We start from the raw sequence: 16,524 nt of genomic DNA, 5'->3' as shown, positions 1-16,524 counted from the left end.
GCCTTCTTAGAACAAAGGGAAATTTCTAACCCCATTGCCTTTAATATTTCATACTTGTCATATCTCTGAAGTCTCCTGTTTCTCTGGCTTTTTGCCTAACATTGTCAAAAAATTTACCTATCCCCACCCACCACATCACCATTACTCCATCCCCACTAACCTTACTTTTTCTATATCAGATGGCCTGTCTTCCAGACTCTGGGAAATCATTGTGAAGACAATTGTCAATTGCTGGGAACCTACAAGTTCCCATGCAGGAATCAATTAAAAAAGCATTATTTCTTCACACCCTCCGTAATTTAGATAATGTAAGCATCCCAGATGGTGAAAATTTCTCAGCTGTCCAATGGAGTGTGCCTTCACCCCACTTTTAGTACCAATATTTCTTAATATCTAGAGGAATAGTGGGCAAGAGAAAAGATACATACCAATCCTCTGTAATCCACTCACATTGGGCTACTAAAGCTAAATAATTGTAATTATATACTCGGAAGAAAGAGGCCAGTATTTTAGAGAATTAGCCAATATTTAATAAAAAGAAGGAATTGTGGCATAGTGCCCATCTTCTTTAACTTCACTTTCTTCTTCTCAACGCAAGGTATTTTCAGTCTAGATGTGTCTCTAAAAATAGATATAGCTAGCAGCAGACACAATGGTTTACAACGTTGACCATAGTTTGGCAGCCTTTCTGCCTCACATGTAGGTGCTTGTTTAATGGAAAAAGCAAAGAATTAAATCAGACTTCAAAATGTCATCTGAGTAAGCAAAATGTGCACTGCTGGTCTCACTCTGTGATCAGAGCATAGTCCACATGGTATTTTTTCCGATAAATTATTGTTTGAAGAACGACCTGCTCCTCACTGATCCACTTCCCCCAAGATTACTATCTCAATGACTTATTTATTCCTCAGGCTAGCCCATAGAAAATGGAGCATCCTAAAGTTCAATATGTATCTTTCTTAATAAAGTAAAAGTTGGTAATGTAAAAATGAAATAGTTTTTGTTGTCAGAAATGATTAGTTCAAGATTCATTTTGTTTTCCTATAAGGGTACCTGAAGTTCATAAGCATTTTCTCTACTTTCTTTATCCCCCACCCCAGACAAGATTATCACAAAGAGGAGTTTGAAGAATTCCCCAAAACTGACTTTTGGATTTACTTGTCTTATAATCTCTTTCAAGTGTCAAGGATTACTATATAGTTCCAGAACTGTGGAATTTGCCAAATGAATCATTTGTTATTCTGTCCTCTCCCAACAAGAACCATCAGTCTTATGACCAAGCTTTGATATTTTACAGCACAAAAGCCAAGTCTGTAATGTCTGATGGGTTCTGGAAATTGGACATAGTAAATCAATTCAGAGTGGTCAGTGAAGGAAATTGGCTTCTTGCAATGCCTTTTTAACAGATTGAGGACCTTGGTAATAGAGGAATAATCACTTACCAAAACTCAGCTGAGAAACCTAAGGAGGTAGCCAAGGTGGACCAGGCTGAACAGTGTTTTACAGGCAAACAATATAAATTTTTGTGATTTGATATTTTTTCAGGAGTTGCTTTTGGTGTGATTTTGCTTTGAACCTTGTGGTGGTGTTGTTGTTGTTAGGTGCCATCGAGTTGGTTCTGACTCATAGCGACCCTGTGCACAACAGAACGAAACACTGCCCGGTCCTGAGCCATCCTCACAATCGTTGTTATGCTTGAGCTCATCGTTGCAGCCACTGTGTCAATCCGCCTCATTGAGGGTCTTCCTCTTTTCCACTGACCCTGTACTCTGCCAAGCATGATGTCCTTCTCTAGGGACTGATCTCTCCTGACAACATGTCCAAAGTATGTAAGACGCAGTCTCACCATCCTTGCTTCTAAGGAGCATTCTGTTTGTACTTCTTCTAAGACAGATTTGTTCATTCTTTTGGCAGTCCATGGTATATTCAATATTCTTCACCAACACCACAATTCAAAGGCGTCAGCTCTTCTTTGGTCTTCTTTATTCATTGTCCAGCTTTCACATGCATATGATGCGATTGAAAATACCATGGCTTGGGTCAGGCGCACCTTAGTCTTCAGGGTGACATCTTTGCTCTTCAACACTTTAAAGAGGTCTTTGCAGCAGATTTACCCAATGCAATGCGGCTTTTGATTTCTTGACTGCTGCTTCCGTGGGTGTTGATTGTGGATCCAAGTAAAATGAAATCCTTGACAACTTCAATCTTTTCTCCGTTTATGATGATGTTGCTCATTGGTCCAGTTGTGAGGGTTTTGTTTTCTTTTTGTTGAGGTGCGATCCATACTGAAGGCTGTGGTCTTTGATCTTCATTAGTAAGTGCTTCAAGTCCTCTTCACTTTCAGCAAGCAAGGTTGTGTCATCTGCATAACACAGGTTGTTAATGAGTCTTCCTCCAATCCTGATGCCCCGTTCTTCTTCATATAGTCCAGTTTCTCGGATTATTTGCTCAGCGTACAGATTGAATAGGTATGGTGAAAGAATACAACCTTGACGCACACCTTTCCTGACTTTAAACCAATCAGTATCCCCTTGTTCTGTCCGAACAGCTGACTCTTGATCTATGTAAAGGTTCCTCATGAGCACAATTAAGTGTTCTGGAATTCCCAATCTTCGCAATGTTATCCATAATTTGTTATGATCCACACAGTCGAATGCCTTTGCATAGTCAATAAAACACAGGTAAACATCCTTCTGGTATTCTCTGCTTTCAGCCAGGATCCATCTGACATCAGCAATGATATCCCTGGTTCCACGTCCTCTTCTGAAAGCGGCCTGAATTTCTGGCAGTTACCTGTCAATATACTGCTGCAGCCTGTGTTGAATGATCTTCAGCAAAATTTTGCTTGGGTGTGATATTAATGATATTCTTCTATAATTTCCACACTCAGGTGGAGTAAAGTATTATAATGACATGTGCAAAGAGCTGGAGATGGAAAACCAAAAGGGAAGAACATCCTCAGTGTTTCTCAAGCTGAAAGAACTGAAGAAAAAATTCAAGCCTCGAGTTGCAATAGTGAAGGATTCTATGGGGAAAATATTAAATGATGCAGGAAGCATCAAAAGAAGATGGAAGGAATACACAGAGTCATTATACCGAAAAGAATTAGTCAATGTTCAACTATTTCAAGAGATGGCGTATGATCAGGAACCGATGGTACTGAAGGAAGAAGTCCAAGGTGCTCTGAAGGCATTGGCGAAAAACAAGGCTCCAGGAATTGATGGAATATCAATTGAGATGTTTCAACAAACAGATGCAGCACTGGAGGTGCTCACTCATCTATGCCAAGAAATACGGAAGACAGCTTCCTGGCCAACTGACTGGAAGAGATCCATATTTATGCCTATTCCCAAGAATGGTGATACAACTGAGTGTGGAGCCTTGTGGTATTCTGTGGAAATCAAGAAAAATGTTCAGCATTCTAAGCCAGCCTGGTTCACCTGACTTCAGTGATAATTAATTTTACCCACATTTGTCAGTTCACTAAAGACCAATTATATGTATTTCCAGCCTTCCAGTATGTGTGAAGACCAGTCATGAATCTATTGTCTCATGTAGTTCTTGCCTTCAGGGAAGTTTCAGTCCACTCAGAGAGACAGATTAGGTGAATAGATAAGAGGGTGTGCAATATGGAAAAGGCAGTAATAAAAATTTAAATTAAATGCTCTGGGATCCCAGATGAGAGAGTAGCCTTGCTTAAGAAAGCTGAAGAAGCCTTTATGTAGAAAGCAGAATTTGAGCTGGGTGTGGAAGAATGCATAGAGATTGTTCAGATAGAGAAGGATGAAGGAAAAAAAAACATTCTAGCCAGAGGAATTAGCATATGCAAAGACTTGGAAGCAAGAAAGAACCTTGTGGTTTCTTTTGGTTAGCAGTGGTATCTCACTGTAGCTCTTAACCACTGTATCACCAGGGCTCTGGTGGTTTCTAGGAATGGAAAAAATTTCAATGAGGCTGGAAGATAGAAAAAAAGAGAACAGGAGATCAGGCTAGAGAAATAGGGTATGTATCAGTTACCTGTCACTACATAACGAACCGCCCAAAACTTAGTGGCTTAAAGCAACATTCGTTTTATTTGTTCATGATTCAGTGGGTTAGCATTTTGGGCTGAGTTCAGCTGGGTCGTTCTTTTCTTTTCTTTTTGGTGACAAAAATATATATATAACAAAACATTTGCCATTTCAGTCTTTTTTACATGTACAATTCAGTGACAATTAGATTCGTCAAGTTGTGCAAACACCACCACTATCCATTTCCAATTTTTTTCCACTATCCTTAATAGAAACTCAGTTCCCATTAAGCAGTGACTCCCCCTTTCTCCCTCCCATCCCTGAAACCACTAATGAACTTTAATCTCTATACATTAGCCTATTCTAGATATTTCATATAAGTAGGATCATATAATTTTGTTCTTTTGTGATTGACTTACTTTACTTGGCATAATGTTTTCAAGGTTCATCCATGTCGTAACATGTATCAGGACTTCATTTCTTTTTATGATTAATATCTCATTTATATATCTATACCACATTTTGTTTATCCATTCATCTGTTGATAGACACTCAGATTGTTTCCATCTTTTGGCTATTGTGAATAGTGCTGCAGTGAACTTCGGTGTGTAAGTATCTTTTTATGTTCTTGCATTCAGCTCTTTTGGATATATACCTAGGAGTGGAATTTCTGGGTCATATGGTAATTCTGTGTTTAACTTTTTGAGGAACTGTCAAATTGTTGCCCACGGTGGCTGCATCATTTTACAATCCCACGAACAATGGATGAGGGTTCCAATTTTTCCACATTCTCACCAAAACTTGTTGTTTTCCTGATCACAGTCAGAGGTAAAGTGTTATCTCATTGTGGATTTGATTTGCACTTATTAATGGCTAATAACATTGAGCATCTCTTCCTGTGGTTTTGGCTATTTGTATATCTTCTTTGGTGAAATGTCTATTTGCCTACTTTTTCAAAATTGAGTTGTTTGTCTTTTTGTCATTAAGTTGTAGGAGTTCTTTATATTTTGTACATCAAACTCTTATCAGATATATGGTTCTCAAAAATTTTCTCCCAATCTGTAGGTTGTCTCTTCACATTGTTGATAAAGTCCTTTGATGCACACAGGTTTTAATTTTGATGAATTCTAATTTGTCTATTTTGTCTTTTGTTGCTTACACTTTTGATGTCACATCTAAGAATCTACTGTAAAAAAAAAAAAAAAAAAAAAACTACTTCCCAAAGCATTACCCCAATGTTTTCTTCTAAGAATAGTATGGTTTTAGTTCTTACATTTAGGTCTTTAATCCATTTGAGTTAATTTTCATATACGGTGGAAGGCATGGGTCTAGCTTCACTTTTCTGCATTTGGAGATCCAATTGTCCCAGAACCATTTGTTGAAGAGACTATTCTTCCTTCATTGAATGGACTTAGCACTTCTGTCAAAAATAAATTGGCCAAAGATGTATGGTTTATTTCTGGACTCTCAATTCTGTTCTATTGTTCTATATGCGTATCATTATACCAACACCAGGCTATTTAGATTACTGTAGTTTTGTAGTATGTATTGAAATTTGTTTATTGTCCAGGTTTTTGTAGAGGTGATTTCTCTTTCTTAATCTTGTTCTTTTGAATGGGCCATAATTTTCAGTTTCTTTGTGTGCCTTGTGATATTTTGTTAATGCTGGGGCATTGTTGTTTTTCTTGCTGTTATTGTTACTTGCCATCAAGTTGATTCTGACTCATGGCGACCCCATGTGTGCAGAGTAGAACTGCTCCATAGGGTTTTCAATGCTGTGACCCTTCAAAAGCAGATTGCCAGGCCTGTCTTCTGAGACACCTCTGGGTGGGTTTAAGCCACCCACTTTCAGTTGTGAGTCAAGTGCTTAACCATTTGCACCACCCAGGGACTCCACTAAGACATTAGACTCTTACAGTGTATTAGCCTTTCCAACTTCCCATATACATGGTACTTTCAAAAGCACTAAATTCTGCAAGAAAATCTTAGGCAGGTGAAGTCTTCAGACTTTGCTCACCACTCCCTACCCAACCCTGTGAGACCTCTAAATCAGGTCAAACTCAGATTTTAGTCCTTCAGTGGCTTCCAGACCAATCAGAAAACACAAACTGATCAATGTGTTCCTAGGTGGGCACAGCCTTCAGTCCTTGCTCACTGCTCTCTTCCCCACTCTGTGAGGGCTCCAATTCAGGCCAGACAGAGGTTCTAGTCCTTCAGGCAGCACACATACTGTCAGAACATACACCCTGTCTTAGTTATCTAGTGCTGCTATAACAGAAATACTACAAGTGGATGGCTTTAACAAAGAGAAATTTTTTCTCTCACAATCTAGGAGGCTAGAAGTCTGAATTCAGGGTGCCAGCTCCAGGGGAAGGCTTTCTTTCTCTGTTGGCTCTGGGGGAAAGTCCTTGTCATCAATCTTCCACGGTCTAAGAGCTTCTCAGCCTAGGGACCGTAGGTCCAAAGGACTCACTATTCTCCTGGCTCTTGTTTTTATGAAGCCCCCCTGTCCCTCTGCTTGCTTCTCTCTTTTATTTTTCAAAAAAGATTGACATAAGACACAACCTAATCTTGTAGCTTGAATCCTGCCTCATTAACATAACTGCCTCTAATCCTGCCTCATTAACATCATAGAAGTAGGATTTATAACACATAGGAAAATGACATCAGATGACAAAATGGTGGACAATCAGACAATACTGGGAATCATGACTCAGCTAATTTGACACATATTTTTGACAGATATTTTGGGGGGGACACAATTCAATCCATGACACATCCTGAACAGTCCACCAGGAATATCTGTCTTTTTTACTGTGGACTCAGAGATCAGGGCCCTCATCAGAGCACAGGAGAGGCGCGCGTCAGCTGTGGCTGTGCCTGCTGCTCCACTGCAGCTGTCTGTCTGCTACATCAAGAGAGGGAGGGGTGGGAACAATGGAAGAAGAAATTTTCCCACCATTTGAAATTTGTCCATATGTTTTTTCAGTTTGTGGCTTCTTGATGCCATCCTTTGCCTACCTCTTCAGGGTTGCTTTCTTGGTGTTCATGTGGGTAGGGTTGAGATCCTAGACCTGCTCATGCTGTCATCTTTACAGCATCCTCTGAGTGGTTCTTTTACTGGTCTTACTTGGGGTGCTCATGTGATGCAGTCATCTGGTTGTTAGGTGAGAGACAGGTCATCTTTGTTCCACATGTTCCTATGCTCCAACAGGCTAACCCTGAGCTTCCTCACATGGCAACACCAGGTACTTAGAAGACAAAAGCAGAACCTGTAAGGTCCCTTGAGGCCCAGTCCTGGAATTCATACATTGTCATTTCTTCTGCACTCTGTTAGTCAAAATAAAAGTCACATGACCAGCCCAGATTCAAAGGTGGGAAAACAGATTCCACCTTTTGATAGGAGCATCAAAGTCATTTTGCAAAGAGGTGTGCACAGGGATGGAAGGAATTGTTATGGCTGTCTTTGCAAACAATCTACCACAGAGTGGAAGCTGATTGTGAAGACTTGTAAATAAGATAAACTGTTTGGAAATTATCCTAAGGGCAACAGAGGCTATCAGAGGTGATTTTATTTATTTATTTAAGTACTAAGGTAATAAATAAGATTTTCTTCTCAGTACTCCTTATCTAGGAACTACTCTTCTCCTTCAATCCACATAGTTACTGCAGAAGCTATAATATTATTAGTACAATGGACCACATTTTGGTTCATTGTTTGGATCAGGAGTAGACCAATCAGATTCATCCTTTCAAGTTTTTTATACTGAAAATGAGAAAAAATACCTGAAGGTACCTGTGGTCTGCACAGAGAAGAGAGATAGAGAGGAGAGTGTCCTGATGGCCTGGGAGTCGTCTTGTTCTAATATCCCTTTTGCCTAGCCTTGTACAAGTTATATCTATCTCTCGAAAACAGATGAGTCCCAACTAATGCACAGAGAAGTTAACATCTGCAAATAGAGTTAGAAGTGACAACATAAAAAATCTGAAACCAGCTGATTTGTGGTGTAATGGTTACTAGGAAGTTGACTGAACTGGCTATTGCTGGTATATAAGAAAGCTGTTGCTTTTTTTTTTTTTAAATAATTTTTATTGTGCTTTAAGTGAAAGTTTACAAATCAAGTCAGTCTGTCACATGTAAGCTTATATACATACACCTTACTACATACTTCCATTTACTCTCCCCCTAATGAGTCAGCCCACTCCCTTCTTCCAGTCTCTCTTTTCGTGACCCTGTTGCCAGTTTCTAACCGTCTCTACCCTCCCATCTCCCCTCCAGACAGGAGATGTTAATACAGTCTCAAGTGTCCACCTGATACAAGTAGCTCACTCTTCATCAGCATCTCTCTCCAGCCCATTGTCCAGTCTCTTCCATGTCTGACGAGTAGTCTTCAGGAATGGTTCCTGTCCTGGGCCAACAGAAGGTTTGGGGACCATGACTGCCAGGAATCTTCTAGTCTCAGTCAGACCATTAAGTCTGGTCTTTTTATGAGAATTTGGGGTCTGCATCGCACTGTTCTCCTGCTCCCTCAGGAGTTCTCTCTTGTGTTCCCTGTCAGGGCAGTCATCAGTTGTGGCTGGGCACCATCTAGTTCTTCTGGTCTCAGGATGATGTAAGTCTCTAGTTCATGTGGCCCTTTCTGTCTCGGGTTCATAATTATCATGTGACCTTGGTGTTCTTCATTCTCCTTTGATCCTGATAGGTTGAGACCAATTGATACATCTTAGATGGCCGCTTGTTAGCATTTAAGACCCCAGACGTCACACTTCTAAGTGGGATGCAGAATGTTATCATAATAGAGTTTATTATGCCAATTGACTTAGAAGTCCCCTTAAGGCTGTTGCTTTTTATATTATATATACGGCTACCCTATTCTTCCTGATAGCTTTTCAACTGAATCTCTTGGATTTTCAAGACCAACAATCATATTATCAGAGTAAAATTGTATTTTTGTCATTTTCCTTTCCTATATACATATAAGTATATATGTTTTTTGATTGGCTAGACCCTCCAGAACAATAAATCTGTGTTATATGATAGCAGTGATATTCAGTATGCTCATCTTGTTCCTGACTTCATAAGAGGATTCTCCTGTTTTCATCTTGGGTATAATTCTTAGGGTTCTTGTCTCCAAAATACTCTTCTTCATAGTAAGAGAGTTTTGTTTTTTTTTTCCCCAATCTAAATTTAATGAGAGTTTTTAAAAAATTTGAAAGGGATATGAAATTATTTTCAAATGAATTTTTAAGTTATTTATCAAGATTTATATTTTTTCTCCTTAATGTATGAATAAATCAATTGTATTAAAATATTTCTCAGGAGAGCAGTGGGATGCAGACCTCAAATTCTCATAAAAAGGCCAGATTTAAGTGTCCGACTGAGACTAGAAGGACCCCGGAGGTCATGGTTCCCAGACCTTCTGTTAGCCCAAGACAAGAACCATTCCCAAAGCCAACTCTTCAAACAGGGATTTTTTTTTTTTTTTTATGGGATAGAAAATGATACTAGTGAAGAGTGAGCTTCTTGGATCAAGTAGACACGAGAGTATGTGGGCAGCTCCTGTCTGGAGGAGAGATGAGAGGGCAGAGGGGGTCAGAAGCGGGCTAATGGACACGAAAATATAGAGTGGAGGGAAGGAGTGTGCTTTCTCATTAGGGGGAGAGCAACTAGGAGTATACAGCAAGGTGTATATAAATTTTTGTAGGAGAGACTGACTTGATTTGTAAACTTTCACTTAAAGCACAATAAAAATTAAAAAAATATATATTTCTTCAGACTGAATCATCCTTACATTCTGCAAAAATCCCTCCTTGTCTTGATACAGTAGTGTTTTACTACAGTCCTGAATTTGACTTTGTTTTACGTGGTACCATGTTAATTGAAATTAGTGCATATCAGAGCCATGTCCTCACTTGGAACTGTTCTAATGTGTATGTGTTTCAGTTAGCAGGGTACTGTGCAAAATGAAGACTGCCTGTCTTTTACTTAGGGAAGCTCACATTTATATTCATATACTTTGGTTTTTGGTGTGATATTGATCAGATTCTGGTTATAAATTAATGAAGAACCTTTTTGTCTTTTTCCTACACCCTGGAAGTATTTAAAAGGAGCTTTGGTGGCACACATGGTTAAGCACTTGGCTGCTAACCCCAAGGCTCGCAGTTTGAGCCCACCCAGTGGCTCTGCGGGAGAAAGACTTGGTGATCTGCTTCCATTAAGCTTACAGCCAAGAAAACCCTATGGGGGCAGTTCTACTATGTCACATGGGGTCACTGTGAGTTGGAATACTAGACACCCAACAGTAACAACAAAAGTGTTTAAATGAAAAAAAAAAAAAAGCATGGGTTGGAATCTCCTAGGCACCCAATAGTAAGAGTAACAACAAAAGTGTTTAAATGCCAAAGAAAATTAGACTCCTTAAATGCTTATTAGAAAGCACCCTTAAAGCCATCTCTTTAGGAGCAGTACATCTTTGACAATCATTTCACTATCTTTTCTTTTTGGGCGCTATTCAGATCTTTTGCCTCTTATTGAATCAACTTTGGTGATTTATATTTGGCTAGAAAATTGTTCAGGTTATCCAGATTTTTATATTAATATGTATAAAGTATATAGCATTTTTCATATTCTTTATATTTTCTGTAGTTAGAATCTTTCTTATTCCTAATGTTTAAATGTATAATTCCTTTGCTCCTCTTCCTTGCTCTTGCTTTCTCTTTCTTTCAGACCTGCTAGAAGTTTGCTAACTTTATAGGTCTTTTCAAAGATTACATATTTTCATTTTTTACCTATCCCAATTTGTATTTTTCTAGTAGATTAATTTTATGTTTTTATATTTATTGATTCACTTTCCTTTTTTTAAAATTTCGTTTGTTTTCTAGCTTTTTAGTTGAATTATCAGTTTGCTTATTTTCAATAAAGTTTTCTAACAAAGTCATTCAAAACTGCGATGTTAATCTCAGTTAGCAGTGTCTCATACATTTTGATAAGTGATATTTTCAGATTGGCTCATTTAAAAAATTTTATTGTGTAAAATATATATAACAAAAAATTTGCCCTTTTAGCCATTCTTAAATGTTAATTTAGTGGCATTAATTACATTCACTGTGTTGTACACCGTCACCACTATTCATTTCTTAAAGTTTTCCATCACACAGTTTGGCTCATTTTTTATCTATAATTTATTTTTTCTCTTTGACGCAAAGGTTATTTGAAGAATGAACGTTACCTATAAAGTTTCTATGTCATGAACATTTTTATATTGTGACTTTATTTTTGTCTTAGAATGTGTTTTCAGCCTAAATAGACTATGAACAAAGTCTGGTTTCCTCTTCCTAGCTTCATCTTGAAAATAAAGCCTTTTACCAGCCAGACTTCTTTCTCCTCTTACTACACACAGATAAAGGAGGTCTCTCTAATTGTCATTATAATGACTAATTTTTCATATCCTTTGAACTAATGTCGATATTAAAACCTCATAGCCAGAGATATTTCAAGTCCTTTCCAGATAAATTCAAATAAAAACTCAAGCAGCATTAACTTGCTATGCAAAATGGATATATCAGTTATCTTCCCCTACAGCACCATTCATGTTTAGTAACAGTATTACCAAATAGGTTGTTCAGATTCCAAGGAAATTAATGCAACAGTGAGTCAGAGTTTGATAAGTTTAATTCAGTAATTCTGTAGAGAGGATAGTTGAATTTTTTTGGAGGGAGAGAAACGATATGCTAAAAAGAAGAAAGAACCTTCCAGAGAGGAATAGTAAAAGTTACAAAGGCCAATGGTAATAATAATTTATATATATATTTTTTCTTTTCCACACACATATGTGTGTTTGCTCGTCACTGTTTACAAGCCTTTTCACATCCACTATTTTATTTAAGCATTAAAACAATCCTTCGAGAAAGTACTGATTGTGTCCCATTTTGCAGATTGAAACACTGAGGTTTAAAGAGAAAGTGGAACCAAATACAGATCCCAGATCTCCCAGCTTAAAGTCAACTGTTTTTTCCACTCCATAAAAAAAAAAAATTTTTTTTTTATCATGCTAAGGGGTCCCCTCTAGACACCACAAAAGATCTGGTCCACAATACAGCCCCTGGTGAGCATTAGGAGAAAGAAGGAGGGGTCTGGCTGGGTGTCCTCAAATGTATAACCTCAGTGTTTGTCTCATTTGAGATCCCTGCAGCAAAGTTGAATGAGCTGCTCGAGAACTTTTATGTCACCGTTAAGAAGAGTGACGGTTCAGACTTCCTGGCCACCTCGCTCCATGCCATTCGCCGAGGCCTGGACCGCATCTTGAAGAATGCAGGTGTGGGCTTTTCCATCACCAGCAGCACCTTCAGTTCTTCCACCAAGAAACTCAAGGAGAAGCTGTGGGTTCTAAGTAAGGCAGGGATGTCAGGTGCCCGTTCTCGCAACATCGTCTACTTCTCCCTTTCAGATGAGGAGGAGATGTGGCAGGCAGGCTGTCTGGGGGATGACAGCCCCATCACGCTCTTGTCCACTGTGGTCAAATACAATAGCCAATACCTGAACATGCGGACGCTGCAGGAGCATGCAGACCTGATGTATGGCGACATTGAGCTGCTCAAAGACTCCCAAAACGAGCCCTACTTTGCCCGGACAGACAGCGTAAAGCGGGAGAGTCGGAGCAGTTCCACAAGAGTGTGTCATGGGAAGATCTACCATGAGCATTCCAGGGGACACAAACAGTGCCCTTACTGCCTCCTCTACAAGTACATGTATATACACCGGCCACCCACCCAAATGGAGGCCAAGTCCCCCTTCTACCTTACCGCCAGGAAGGAGGCCACAGACACGGGCAGTGTGTGGTATGAGGAGCAGAGAATGGGTCTGCGGTCTTTGCGGGGAATTGTCCCAAATTTAGCCAAGAAGGTCAAGCTGGAAAACTGTGAGAACTTCACCTTTGTCTCATTTACTCAGGTCTCCAGGAGGCTTGGATCCCACAGCTGCAGCCAGTGAGTCTTCCCTGGTTCCAAGCCACTGTCCTGCTTACCTGATAAGTGAGAGGCCACTCAGGAGGCCAAGGCCAGGGTCAGCAGCAACCCAGAGCACCAAGGAGGCAGGGGATGACTAACTTCATGGTTAGGTGGTCTCCGTTGCTGTGGCCTGCTGTTCCTTTGACTTTGGATTTATTTTCTAAGTGAAAGTAAATGAGTCTGAATAATTAGAATGTTTTATCCAATTGTTACCTTTCTGAAATTATAGAGTCTAACACAGTGTATATTGCTACAGACACAAGAGTAAGGAAATTCATTTTATCTAGTGCCTTTTTAGCACAGGTTTTCTCAAAAAAAAGAAAAAAAAAGAAAACTGGCTAAGTAGTCATTTAAAAAAAAAAAATCCCAGTAGCCTAGTAGCTTTAGAATGTTATGGAGAATATACACTTTGTCGAATTACACTCAAAATAGGGAAGTAGAAAGAGCAGCAGACATATTAACTATTTCCAGAAGAAAAATTGCACTTGACACTCCTCAGTTTTTGTTGATGAAGAACTTGGTTCTGCAAAGCAAGCAGCCTTCTGTGATGAAAGGTCCTGGAGCTACACTCAGTCATGCAGTTAGGGAGGCAGGGGCTGCTTGGATTGTTCTCGGCCCTAGGAGAAACTCGGTCTGTGCTCTCAATGGAGACAGTTTTATGAAAGAAGATTAATGCACAGAAATAGTGTGTGTGAGAACAAGGTTTCCAGTGAACTACCGTATTTTTATGTAAATAAAGAACACCTTCTACATTTGTTTGCCAGCTGCGCCCTCTCCCCACAAAGTATTTTTATAAACGTGCTATGCTAATTTTTTTACAGCAATATGTTAAAAAAAATTGGCATAGCAGTGCTTATGAAAATATGTCACAGTGGTGTTGGGGAGTGGCGATTGGCAAACAAACATAGAAGGCTTCCATTATTTTCATAAAAATATGATAGGTGGTTTTTACCGGTAAGGAATTTCCAGTAGTGAAAGGACCTTGGAAAAGCAATCTGTGATCAAAATGTGAAAACCTGAAGCAGAAGTGCCTATGTTTTTTTCCTCAGCACCACGTGGAAGCTGTTTTCATTTGAACTTTTTTTTAGGTTTTAAAAATCTGTTCTTTGTGTCATACAATTATTCTGTCAGCACATAACATTGGATCTGTAAAGCAACTAAAGGTAACCTTCAGACTTAACCAGGAAAATCTGACAAAACAAGGCTGCAAAGAAATCAGAGCCCAAAATGTGTTTATTAAAGAGCTTTGAAATATTTTTGTCCAAGCATGACTTAAGCCACAATAGATGTCACCATTTTAGGCTGGCATCAATGCTTGGGACACAATGATTTCGGCAGCCTGCCAGGTAAGCAAACTTAGCAAAAGGACAGAGTTGTAAAATCAGGGCATGATGATGGCTTACTAATGCAGTTTGAAACCATTGCACTCAGGTAACATTCACCCTGACCATGCGTTACTTACATGTCGGCAGAACTTTCTAATTTTAACTGTTCTGGCTGCAACAGTAAGTGAAAAAGGAGCCCAAAGAGTGTGGATTAACAGTAATACTTTCTAGGTATCTTTATTTTGTACTTGAGGAAAGATTGCTATAACTTTATCCCACGACATTCCTGTGTATGCTTTCTAATCCCAAATTAAAATTCCAATACCAATTCAGCTTGCAGAAGTTCTCAAATCAGTCCTATTTCTTTTTCAAATAGATATTTTAGTTTTTAATTGTTCTTAAAAATCATTACTGGGCATTGAAATATGTTAACACTTGTTTTGCCAGCAGACACAGCCAATGCTGCCTTAAGGTTTAATGTTGTTCCATTTTTAGTAACTGCACATTTATAATTTTCTTTACTAGTTAACCACCCCGGAGTATAGATTAATTTTGATTTGTCTCCATCTATATATAAATAACACATAATATTTAATTATGGGTATGTGACTTGATACCACATACTGTTCTGGTTTCCTACAGTGATTTGGGGGTTTTGCTTAAAAAGAGACAGACACTAATCATTAGGTACAGTTTTCTTCAGTTTGCTAAACACCCAAAGGGTATTTTGTTTGTGGAAAGCAGATGGTCATTTTTCTGGTCAGCTCTGTACTGAAACAAATATAATCTGTGTGAGCTATTGGGCAGAGCCTGCTACCTAATTAAATAAAAACTCCATTTTTGTTTTAAGTGGATTCAATGAGCATTTTCAAGAAGAAATTGCCATTTGGAATTACTGGGATAGTTTCAGATTTTAACATCTCCAAAAGTAGCAATAACTGATCCAGAGGCTATAACCTATCCACTGATGCTGACTTCTCATCAGCTCAATAACCATCTCTGCCTCAAACGCATTGCTTATCCCTTATTTGATGTACTATAAATCCTCAGAGTTCTAAAGTGAATGATTATGCCGAGATAATAAAAAATCAGGAGAGTGAATCTTTAGTGAAAACTTGAAGGAATGAAAGAATTGTATTTCATCATCCTAAATGCTGTTCATTAATTACATGCCTCCTTGGGGAATGGAGTGAGGAAGAGAATATATTTATCGAGTGCTATTCTGTGCCATAAATTGTACTAGGTGCTCTCTGTATTATGTATTTGTGTGTATATGTGTATCTGTGTATACACACACATTAGATCTATGTGGTAAAACCTGGTAAACCTGCTGAAATGGAGAAGCATCCTTCTGTGTACATGGCCATGGCCTTCCTCAAAGGATCTTGCAGGAGGCAATGGGGGCATAGAGTTCTAGCTGGTGTTCAGCTAAGGCAGCTGTTCTGTCTTTCAAGCCGGCTCTAAATCATATCCACTGGTGACTCCATGATTTTCTGCTCTTGGCCTAAATCAAAAGAAAGGAGAATCACAAGAGAAGAGAGGGGGGAAATTAAGAGTGTTTCCTCCACTCACCTTTGGTTTTCTGGGCTCAGAAATGGGATTGAATATCAATTTGCAAGCTCACCTGGGCCCAAGATGCCTCTGGGCTCTGCAGCTTAGGAATATGGTACTGTGTGTGTTAGAAGACCCATGAAGTCCTGGGGGCAAGCTCCCGTGCACAGCACCTTCTGCACCTGCTCCATTGTGAGCCCTGTTTTCTGGGTACTCTTCTCCCCAGAACGTAGCAGGCTCCGCTTTGGAAGTTCATTCTCACAGATATGATAGGGCATCAACTTAAAGGATACTATTCAATTTAAATATAAAGAGTTCAGCACAGTGTGGACACATGGAAAGCATGCAATAAATGTTAGCTATTTTACCTGTAACTTTTGGTAATATTATTAATGATTATTATCCAACTAATATACATTGGACCACCTGTTTCTTCCATTATGGAGATTCTGTCTCCCTTAAACTGCTGAACTTGAAGAGGAAACCTGAGAATCTGGTTAACACATCTACGCCCACAAATTCTACCTCCAACACAGCCAAACCCTGATACCTCAGATAACAGCAGAAACAAGTGAAGGAAGAACGGAGAAGCCTTCAGAGGCTTTATGAGAAAGTTTTCCATTGTTCAGTGT

General features: G+C 39.1%; 1 protein-coding gene across 2 annotated transcripts in view; it reads left to right on the top strand.

The window, feature by feature from the left end:
• Positions 1 to 12,999, top strand: part of KIAA1958 (KIAA1958 ortholog) — a 153,559-nt gene extending 140,560 nt beyond the window's left edge. For both annotated transcript variants that reach the window (XM_064291603.1, XM_064291604.1), the window contains one exon: positions 12,193 to 12,999. In XM_064291603.1, coding sequence (XP_064147673.1) covers positions 12,193 to 12,999 — 807 coding nt within the window. The remainder of the gene's footprint in view (positions 1 to 12,192) is intronic.
• The last annotated feature ends 3,525 nt before the right edge of the window (positions 13,000 to 16,524 follow it).

This window comes from Loxodonta africana, chromosome 9 (assembly GCF_030014295.1).
Source record: "Loxodonta africana isolate mLoxAfr1 chromosome 9, mLoxAfr1.hap2, whole genome shotgun sequence".
NCBI classification, from domain to species: Eukaryota; Metazoa; Chordata; class Mammalia; order Proboscidea; family Elephantidae; genus Loxodonta; species Loxodonta africana.
This window is presented reverse-complemented; position numbering and strand designations above follow the sequence as displayed.